This window comes from Spinacia oleracea, chromosome 3 (assembly GCF_020520425.1).
Source record: "Spinacia oleracea cultivar Varoflay chromosome 3, BTI_SOV_V1, whole genome shotgun sequence".
NCBI lineage: Eukaryota > Viridiplantae > Streptophyta > Magnoliopsida > Caryophyllales > Amaranthaceae > Spinacia > Spinacia oleracea.
Genome location: NC_079489.1, coordinates 34,025,174 through 34,036,562, shown reverse-complemented (window position 1 = coordinate 34,036,562; position 11,389 = coordinate 34,025,174). Strand labels below are relative to the sequence as shown.

The 11,389-nt window shown below is 36.2% G+C and overlaps 1 protein-coding gene across 8 annotated transcripts; it reads right to left on the bottom strand.

Moving 5' to 3' along the window:
- Nucleotides 1–1,915: 1,915 nt before the first annotated feature.
- On the bottom strand, nucleotides 1,916–6,233 carry LOC110779139 (uncharacterized). Of its 8 annotated transcripts, none has more exons than XM_021983671.2 (5): nucleotides 6,035–6,233; nucleotides 5,895–5,952; nucleotides 5,710–5,800; nucleotides 5,539–5,621; nucleotides 1,916–4,275 (listed from the first exon to the last, which is right to left on the bottom strand). In XM_021983671.2, exons 1-5 carry the CDS (start codon nucleotides 6,115–6,117, stop codon nucleotides 2,227–2,229), a joined length of 2,364 nt encoding a protein of 787 aa, XP_021839363.1. In that variant the 5' UTR covers nucleotides 6,118–6,233; the 3' UTR covers nucleotides 1,916–2,226. The 8 variants fall into 8 exon arrangements, with proteins under 8 accessions (XP_021839363.1, XP_021839368.1, XP_056696085.1 ...); XM_021983676.2 differs by having other exon boundaries at nucleotides 1,916–4,272; XM_056840107.1 differs by lacking the exons at nucleotides 5,895–5,952; nucleotides 6,035–6,233 and adding exons at nucleotides 4,948–5,026; nucleotides 5,162–5,265 and having other exon boundaries at nucleotides 5,710–5,751.
- Between the last annotated feature and the right edge of the window lie 5,156 nt (nucleotides 6,234–11,389).

Below are 11,389 nucleotides of genomic sequence, written 5' to 3'. Positions count from 1 at the left end.
GGTCGTAGAATTATATGAGAAATAGATTGTATGGAGTACATTAGTACTTTAAAGAGTGGGTAGTTTCTCATATACACAATATAGTGATCAATATCCTTTCACCAGTTCACCCATAAATAATTTTCTTGTTATGTTTGGACACGTATATTGAAAAATCTAGTAGAGTGATGAAATTTTGATACACAGTGGGAAAATGAGAAATTGAGAATAAGTAAATAGATTAAAAGATAAGTAGTGAATGAAAAGACCCATCTGACTGGGGTGTTAACGAGCCGAGCCGAGATCGAACTTAAGCAAGCTCGGCTCGAGCTCGAAACCTGTAACCTTAGGCTCGGCTCGAGCTCGAAGCTCGACGAGCCTTGAAAACTGAGCTCGAGCTCGGGCTCGAAATTAAACTCGGTTTGGCTCGTGCTCGGGCTCAAGACCAGGCTCGATTCGTCTCGTACTCGAAGTTTAACAAGCCTGGGAACTAATTTAGCCCAATTCAAAATAAGTTTCAAGGCCAAATTAGATACAAGGCCCAAAAATGGTATTATTCGGTGCCAACCCAAACTCCCTACTAGGCATTTATTTTTATAAGTGGTTCTAGTTGGCTACTTATTTGTATTTTCCGATGTGGGAGAATGAAACTTCCTCAAAAAATATACTCCGATGTGGGAGTAAGTCTCAACTGTTGGGAATTAACAAATACGATTCTCTCCAATCTTCCCTCTTCGGACATCAATCGCAAAGCTTAGATACTGGTGTGTTCATTAGATACAATTCTGCATTTTTATATAAAATTGATGATAAGAAGAAATAAGGTGGGGTTTATTCACTTTTTGGGCATGGATTTCACCATTTTTATTATTCTTGAAGCTAGAAACTTAGAGAAATAAAGATACATCTTCAAGTAAATGTTTGGCGAGGCTGGCAGAACAAGGCTTAGGTGAGATGGAAGGAACAATCAGCCACCGTAGCAAGAAACGCTGAAAATGATATGACTATGTGGAGAAAAATGATATGAATAAGATTTTTTTTGTTTTACATATCCTTAAAAGTAGGTAATCAGTTAAGCCCATTGCAAGGAATAATCCAAATGGCCCTTATAAAGAATGATTATTGCCAATCCGTATGAGTTAATTTATATGCATCTCACTCTTTCATCGTATTATTCTTAAAATACTCGAGCTTGCTCACGAGCTTTCGAGCCGAGCTTAGGGTAGCTCAGGCTTGGCTTGTTAAGATCTCGAGCCGAACCCGAGCTCGAATCGAGCCCGCCCGAGCCGAGCTTTGACCGATCTTTAGCGAGCCGAGCATCGAGTAGTTCACGAGCAGGCTCGGCTCATTAACACCCCTACATCTGACATAGAATATGGAGCAAAAGTGTGAAAAAAAAGAAAATTAGTGGAGGAGACTACAATACATCACAACTAGACCTGGTTATCGGGCGGGGCGGGTCAGGGTCGGTGCGGGTCAAAAGAGGGTCGGGTATTGAAAGGGTCATTTTTAGAGGGTCGATAATAGGCGGGTCAAAAGCGGGTCGCGGGTCATTAGTGGGCGGGTCAATAAACGAGCAATGAAAAATGAAAAACAAAAGAGCCATGTGCAAGTACAAGTAAATACGAAGCTATGCACGTAATTTTTTGTATCATTACTATTTTTATTTTCAAAATAATTGTAGTATAAGTTTGACCCTATAATGACCCTGTCCAATAAAGGTCCTGTCCAATAAGAGCCCTGCCCAATAAAAGTCCTATTAACTTGACCCTAACCCTATATTCATTGGACTACCCTGTCCAATAACCAGGTCTAATCACAACGTTAAGTAAATGAAATTTCTATTTAACATAACAAGGATTTTGTGTACATCCAGGAAAGGAACATATAAAATTATTTGTGGAAGGAGTGGCGCAGATTGCATGATTTGCATCCATTCAACAAATAAAGGCTTGCGTTGTATTTTCACCGAGTAAAGAGATACAAAGACTACTAATTCTCCCTTCCAGCTTTTCTTATACTCTTCTTCATCTTGGGATAAGTTGATGTAGCTCCAACTCTCACTCATGAGCATGATTTATGTTTAATTCCTGATCACATACCACCAATTGGAAATAACAAGGCAATGCTTCTGATGTTCATAATTACAAAATATACATCTTGATACAAGGATTGAAAGTTTGAAACAAATGGATCAAAAGACTTGAAGTCTTAAACCGCTTTGTTGTATCACTCCACCTGAAATCCTTAACTGATCTTGCTGAAGTATGCAGTGACTGCCTTCAACTTGCCGTTCAAGAAATTTTTTTCCACTTCAAGTGACCATGGAGTATTAGAAGATAGCGAAAGTTGTGCTAGTTGAACAACATCAACGTTTCTAGGCAAAAACATGATAATCAGTGAGGCTGTTGCCTTGAAAGTATCAAAAAGAAACTGCCCATCATAAGGCTGAAGCATAGTTATGTCATAAGACTTCACTTTGAGATAATCAGGCCCTCCCCAAGGAGGAGACAGAAAGACTGTTTCAGCCTTCAACTTTGGTGCCACGGAAAAACTATCTCCATTGATAAAATCAATTCTGTCTTCAACCCCATAGACCGCTGCATTATGATGGGCATAATCAATTTTCTTCGGATCAATATCAATAGCAATTACATGTTTACTCGTCTTTGCAAATTGAATGGCATTCCCGCCAACACCAGTAAAGCAATCAATGACAGTGCCACCACCAGAACGTGAAGCATGATGTCTGGCTATAGCTTCTGGAGTAACAGAAAACCACCCTTCTTCATCCATTTGTATACCATCATCAAATTTGGAAAACAAAAGATACCTTTGGCACCAATATTTGGTTATATCAACATAATACTCTTCAACTGGTTGAAACTCATAATCGTTATTGTTACTGAATGACTTCTTTCTTCTTCGGTTTCTTCTTTTTGTCTTTTGCTTAGCCGGGGTATCTTGCACACGAAAACCATTGGCATCTGTCTCCAACTCGTCCATATTCACATGATTGATGGGGTCATCATCACATGCTACTACTTCAACTACGCTGCTTAAGCTGCTTGCATTTGACAATTGGGCTCTTACATTGCCATAATAGTTTCCGTCAGCATTGTCACAATGATTACTATTAAGAGAGTCGTCGTTATTTGAGGGAAATACGCCAGTGCACATGCCACCAGAATATTCTTGCTCTCTTCCATTTTTTGGATTCTGATTACAATTGATGGTAGACAGTGAAGAACTATATGCAATCTCATCCTGACAATTTCCATCGAGAACATGCTGATCCATATTCACCGCACATGGTGTGTCTGAAAGAATTGCAGAACCAGATAATGAATCCTTGGTGGTAAGATCTTGAGCACAACCGCACACGGTGTCTCTTGTCTCTTCAACAAAGCATGATTTATCAACCAATTGATGTCTTTCTAATTGCTCTTCATTTTGAGAAAAAGTAGGACTAACATTGGTGCCAATCGCCTCTGTATTTGATTCACCAAATACATTAGAGATGTCACCATAAGCAAAGCTTTCCATTCCAGGGGGTGGATGCCAAGTGGACTCTTCAGTTTTGGTGTTATAAAAATAATACTTCATGTAAAAAGAATCCCAGAAGGCACCCCATTCACCACATACTGCACTGCAACTAATATTGTCATTAGCATCATTGTCAAGAACCATATGGGAGTCTATATGCATACCTGCAACCTGTGTCTGTTCATTACACATACCGGAGTCAAGGTCATCCAATTGCATAGCATTATTCAACTCTGCCCCCTTTGTATCAACTCGTTCAATTAAACTTCGATTCATTTCTTTCAGGTACTCATTGATACAATCATCAAGTTTACAGCCTTCACGACATGTGTTCCTCTCCAACAAATTCAATGTAGCAGCTATAGACACCTTATTTTCCATCTGGGTATCAGTCCCCAGCAGGTCCCCATTGAGTGCTACACTTGACATATTTCTAGGTACATTCTCACGAGTATAAAACTCAAGGCTGCTATATCCAGTATAATCAGCTATGTTACCAGGCTGTTCCAGATCATAAGAGTTAGTCAATCTTGTATTGTCACTGACATCAAAGCCAGAGCAAGAGAGTTCAGCCTGATCTGATAGCGGTAAGGAAGATGATTGGCTTGATTTATCTTGAAATTCCGCATAAGATTGCCTCTCTTCACTCAGTTCGGGACATACTAGCACTCGGTCCTTTAGCCTACTCTGAGTGTCTCGATCCTTACATTGGGTTGGTTTATGTTTCCCCTTAGTTTGTACACTGCTCTGCTGTAAAAGAGAATAATAATCAGATTTTTTTATGTAAAACATTCTAGAGAGAAACTAATGCAGTCAGAGCTGTTTACGACTTACAAGAACAAGATAGAGACAAATTAAACTGAGTTACAAATATCCCACTAACTTAATCAGACAACTGAAATACAGAGTTATTAGCTATTCATGAGAGTTTCTACTCAGACACCATGACACCCAAAGGAAAGCATACTAAACAGTTTTATAGCTGATCAAGGAACTACTATCACACACTCATATTTCTAGTGTGACAGAGGATGAAAGAAGCAGTTGCTTTCCCAGATTTGTACAAAATTAATTGACCCAAAAATGTGCATGCTTGAGATTCCTACAAAGGCATGCCTGGCAAAGAAAGAGAATCTACATCAGTAGAACAAACATTGAATAGCCCCAGACCAACTCATATTAGCTTCCAAACCCAACTTTTCCCCCTTTCCAAAACCCGTAAAAACCAACAAGCAAACATTTTTCAGCACATTCTCCCACATCCCAACTCAGGTAAAACACCCTTATCCTATTTGCGGGAAAATTTGATTGGGAAATTAATCAAGACCCAAAATAATTTTACCAACCTCAAATGTAAATTCCTTAGACTAAGCGTTACTTTGTAGATGATTATAAACTCAGCAGTCAGTACAGAACACAAACCTTCAACATCTCAATACCACAGCATCTTAATCCCAGTCTCTTCTACATCAACCAGAAATAGCATCACAAACTGCAACACCTATATCAACTATCAAGACCTCTTACAACTACATTAAAGATAATATTTCTGATGGAATACTAATTTTTGTTCCTTCATCTCAAAAGTTTCAGAAACAACATCCAGCATTTTGTCTCAACAATTATCCGATACTACCTGCAATGAGTCTTCCTGGCCATATGTTGTGGTGATTTTGTCATCCACCAAATATTGTCTTCTTGCCCGCCCATGTACAAATGTTAGTGGAAACCATTTATTCACTGCACAGGGAGAAGCTCTCAACTCCTTAACTAAATACAACTCCCATAAGTCCATTTTCAATATGCAGAAAGAATAGTCTATTTTCCCATAAACAGCCAAGACATTTTGAACTTAATTTTTTTTAAGCAACTCCTACATAGAGTAATCTAATCATCTAACCAAGACCATCCTATCAACGCGAAATGAAACGAATAAGATTTAAATGTACAAACACGAAAATTATTAGACAAGAAACTGAATGCAAATCAAATGAAATTGAACTTACAACTTACATTTTTGCTAGTTTGAAACGAAAGAGGAAGCCCGAGTGCACTCATCTCTTGAAAGATATCACCATCCTTCAATACAACACTTTCTTCAATTAACAAAACAAACCACATAATCAGTAACCCCATATTAAAATCACTCACAAACCATCATTCGAGTACTTAAAAATTACTAACCCGTGATTTCGACATTCGAATTGGAGCTTATTTTCCCCCCAAAATCATTGTTAACATTGGCATCCTCCTCGTCATCATCATATTTAAATCTCTACTTAACAATAATCCCAACAAGCAAACGAAACAGAAATTACAAATTGCTCATTTCAAAACCAAAACTCAAATTCAAAGATTTAGAATCATACGATGTGTTTAGGGCATGAAGAAACTTGCCGATTATCATCAATTGGAAAACCATCATCCCTAAAAAACATAAACTCCAAGTCAAATTAAACTCTGGGAAAAATGGGCAACAAATTGGAGATATAGATAGAAAGACAGATACCTTAAGAACACTTCAGTAAGCTTGAAAAGAGAACCTAGAGCTATAATTGCAGGGGAGTCGAGATCAATTTCTGAATCTTTCATAGTTGCTGCTTGTAGTTCACGATTCAAGGGGTTTAGGGTTTATGTTATTTAATTTTATGATTTATTTTACGTTTTCAGGGAATTGAATTTTCCCTCTCTAGTTGTTCCTATGAGTACTACGGAGTAGAACTGAAATACTTCGTACAAGTATTTACTCCCTCCGTCCCGGAATACTTGACCTGTTTTCCTTATCGGGTCGTCCCTTAATACTTGACCCGTTTCTAAAAATAAAAATATTCTAACAATATTATATTATTTCTCACTTCACCCCTATTAACCCACCTACCCCCTACTCCATACAAAAAATAATTAAAAATTCAACCCCTACTCTCATTTCCCACTAACTACATTAAAATAATACCCCACTATCAACTACTATCTATTAAATTAAATAAGTCAATTCAAGTTTCTTAAACTCTGTGCCGATCAAACCGGGTCGAGTATTCCGGGACGGAGGGAGTATTTATTTTTTGTTCATCAAAATAGCAATACAAACTTGGCAAATTTGTCAAAAAAAGACCTTTTATAACTCAAATTTTGCGAGAAATGACCTTATATAATTTTTTTTTGTGAAAACACACCTTAAAGTAATTTTTTTTTTTGCGAGAAATGACCTAAGTGAAGTTTCCGGCATTGAATGACCTTAAAGTCAATGCCAGAAGTTTACTTTTGGTTGTCTTTCGCAAAAAAAATTACATTAAGGTGTGATTTCACATAAAAAATATATATATAAGGTCCTTTCTCGCAAAAAAATTTACATTAAGGTGTGATTTCGCAAAAAAAATTATATAATATCCTTTCTTGCAAAATTTAGGTTATAAAAGGTCATTTTTAACAAATTTTCCTACAAACTTTTATATAAGGCGGTCTTACACAAAATATCACATTGGTGTCATATAAGTTAATCACTGAAACTAATTAGTTAAATACTGAAATCAAAACAAATTAGTTAAATAGTGAACCAATTAGTTAACTAATCAAAGTGGTCTTTCCAGTAAGACGGTCTGACATTTTTTTTCTCCATTCTCGCTTTGTAGCGTGAAATCCAGGTGTTGATGCCTTTCTAGAGCATCTAGCACAATTTTATGAAATTGTTGTGTATTTTCACAATTTGTCAATGGTGAGATGTCGTATTTATTTTATCTCTGTTGTTTTGCTGCTTATGTCCCTGTGTGGCTTTGAATATTGTTCATAAAATTGGCTTTATATTTTTTCATGTGCAGTACGTCGATCTAGTTCTTGACAGATTAGACGAAAAGCACTGCATAGCTTATCGGTTGTCAAGGGAAGCAACAAGATATGAAGATGGGAAACATTATATGGTAGGTTTCTATTTAGGAAAAATTGACATAAATAATCCCAACTTTCACACATCTTCTAAAAATAATCTCAACTTTGGATTATTTTAGAATAATCCAAACTTTAGGGGTTACCTTCTCAAAATAATCCGAAGTCTTTTTTTTCTTGTCATTTACTAATCCATTTTGGGTCTATTGTACATAGGCAAATTGATAGTTTGGATTATTTTGAGAAGGTAACCTTTAAAGTTTGGATTATTCTAAAATAATCCAAAGTTGGGATTATTTTGAGAAGATGAGTGAAAGGTGGGATTATTTATGTCAAATTTTCCTTCTGTTTATGAATTTACTTGTTCGTTTTAAAATCATTACTCATCCTTTGATTAAACAGTTGTTGATAGCCTGATAGTTAAAACATTAAGAGACCATTTGTTATTGTCTTGTTTCATGTTTACATCTAAGGTAGAAGTGCACTCAGGGCCGTCTTAAACATTCAGGAGGCCCTGTTCTAAACTTGTACTAATCTTAAAAATGGGGCCCTAATACAAACAAATCTACGATAATCAAACTACAGAGTATTACTTTACGAGCATTACGATTTTGTTCCTCCAAATTGAAGCATAAAAACTAAACAACTTAATTTAAATTTCAAATAACATCCCAATAAAAACTCAATCGATGCTGCAATTAGCCTCGATCAGAAATAAAATGCTACAATTAGCCAGTTGAATTAGAAAAAAAAGGTAATTAATTAACTAAAAAACGAAATTGCATCCTCATTAAACCCAAAAAGATACAGAAATTACATTACTAATTTCATCATACGTCAGTCCTCCGGTCATACTAATCGACTAACAAGTATGCTTCAACCAAATCCAAAAGATTTACTTCAAAATTACAACTTTAAAAATCCAAAATTACATCATTAATTCAATCAAAAAACGAAAATAAGAACAAACATTGTAATACATGAATACAAAATTACCTCATCAAGTTTGTTGATTGGATTTTTCTTCAACACATCCCCAAATTTTACTCCTTCCCAATTCCCATAAAATAGAGCATACCAATTAAAAATGAGAAATTGTAATTTTGAATTGAAGAGAGAAAATACCCCAATCTGATATTTTTTTCTTGAAATGAATTTGATGAATTAGTAGAGAAGAAGGGTAGAATATGGACATCGCAATCTATTTGGTAGAAGAATAGATGATTGCTTGAGAAAAAATCGAATACAATTCTTCACAAAAAGTGCCATTGTTAACTGATGAAGATTGATGAGTTTTGAAAAGGTTTGTTTATAAATTTAGAATAGGGAATGACCGAAGATTGTGGGAATTGAGATTAATATTGAAAACAAGGAATGATTATTAATTAATTGGTGAAGAAAAAGAGGGGAGGAGTTGATTACTTGATTTACACTGAGTTAATCGTATATTCGTATGTAAGCGTTGATGGGGGAGATGAATCACACAGTGTCTGGCAAAAAAAGCAGTTTTTTTTTTTGCCACTTACATTGGGCTTCGAAATGTTGGGCCCTCAAATTTTTGGAGGCCCTGTGCTATTGACCAGGATGCACAGGGCCTCCACCGGGCCTGAGTGCACTCTCTTCAACCCTAAATCCATATTCGAAGCGTCTGAAGTCTCATTTTCTCTTCATCATGTAACAAGACATTTGTTAAATCATGTTGGAGTAGAGATTAAACATCTTCAAGATACCCCCCCCCCCCCCCGACAGCTTGTATCTTACTATGCAAGTTTACAAACTCTTCTTTATGAAGAGTTTTCAAACCACTCTTCACTAATTTAAGCTTTGTAACTTTGATGATATTCAATCTCTATTTTTTACTTTGTCAAAAAATATGAAAGTTGTAAGGTTTTTGGAGTCGATTTTGGTATGGTTAGAATCCTACTCACTTATTTGCTTGTTATATTTTCACAAGCTAAGGTGATTTGATTTTGATGTGTTAGTAATGCTTTATAGATAATTTTGACATATTTATGTTTACGTTTTGGAAAATGTTTTGATGAGACAGCCTGGTACACCAATATTAGCACTGCAAATTAGAATTTCTGAGTGATTTCTACTGTTGGATTGTGGATTAATGCAGTCTGGTTCCTTTTTCAGAACTGTTACTGCTGCATTTGTTGTGACTTTGTAACCGTCTGGATTAATGCAGTCTTGTTCAAATAGGTGTCTAGGATTTTTTGTCTTTTTTCTGCTGTGGGTTTGTGCTGTTTAGTTTCTGGTGTGTGCAGGTTAGAGGTTGCCTTTGGTTGCCCTTTTTTTCGGCTCTACTGGTTTCTGCTCAATATCTATGTGTTGAGAGTTATTGTTGATGTTGTGACTAGTAATAAGGTTGGAGTACTAATGCAAGGATTTTGATGTTTGGCCTTCAGTTTGTTTTTAACGCTTAGGCCCTAGTTTAGGCACTAGTTGGTTTCTTTTGTTTTGTTATTTTGTTTAGCTTTGTCGGGTAGTTTTCTTCTTCGATGGATGTTTTTTGTTGTTTGCCTAAGGTTGTTTTGAGGCTGGGAAAATGATGTTTTGCTTTTTACATTGGTTATTAGATTGCTTGTTTACCAAAGAAAGATATGTTTGACAAATTAACGTTTCTGTGCAGATATTGTTAATTCAAGTGTAAATGGTAAAATGTGATCAAGAAATCAACAAGTTATCTTGGAGTAAGCTAGCATGGGGATAAGATTTACTCGGTTAATTAGTGCCTAGTTAATTAGGAAGTCATTTTTATTCTAGTTTTGGACTATCTTGATTAATGTATAAAAATCATGCGAGGAATTGTTTTTATTTCAGCTTCATTAGACGGTGCAAATTATTGTACGGATGGTATTATCACTATTTGTATGCTACATTATTGCCAAGTATAAATTAAAGCAACTTTATGATAACATAGTATATTAATATTTATATTTGAGTGTGCTTTTATTTGTGCTCAACATATATTTTTAGAGAAAATTCATTGTTTAGACATAGTATCAAATTGTGACAGTTAGAAGGGTCTAAATTTGTTTGGCGGTAAAAATATAGTGAGTATCAAATTGTGACCCTCAGAAGGGTCTAGATTTGGAGGAACGAAAATATAAACACGAGAAATGACGGAGCAAAGGGTCGAAAAATGCATTTGTATTGCGCGAAGGTGGAGTAAGTAGCGACACAATATATAGTCGAAATATTTCGCTCAAAGGAATCGTCGAAATATGGAAAATGGTGACAGTGAAAAGCGTCTAAATGGATTAAATAGCGACGCTTTATAATATATCGACTGTGAATATTTCAAAGTTTCATGGAAACGCCGAGATACTAAATTTCGACGCTTTAAACCGTCGATATATGACCCAAAAAGCGTCGAAAAGTGCCGTGTTTTTCCGTAGTGGCGGTGGTTTTCCTTCCACCGTTTTTTCAGATCTAGTAGAAGGAGAAGCACAGAAAAAGTCATATCTCCGACTTAAATATCGGAGATATTCACAGCTGTAGCTGTGCTCGCCTTCACAATACTCACCAAGATCGCAGGCCTCGTCGGTGCACTCCTACTCGAACGTCTCCGTCTTACCTTATCATCAGAAGAGGAAAACCCATGAAAACTCCCCGTTTTCTTTGAATTCATCAACCGAGAAACCAAGAACTTCAACCCAAGAATCAAGATCTTCAACCAAGAAAACCAAGATCACCCAGAAAACCCAGGTAACTCAAATAACCCAGAAAACCAAGATCTTCAACCCAGAAAACCAAGATCTTCAACCCAGAAAACCCAGAAACACAACCAAACTCAACAAAACGAAAAATTTTAACCCAAAAACGAACATGCAAAGAAATTTCAAAAAGATCTAAGCAAGAAAAGCACAAATTGAAAGGGGACGATTTGTTTTTTCTAGGGTTTAATCTCAGAAAACCCAGAAAAGGAGTGTTTTTTCAAATTCTAGAGAGAGAAAGAGAGAAACGAGAGAAACAAAGT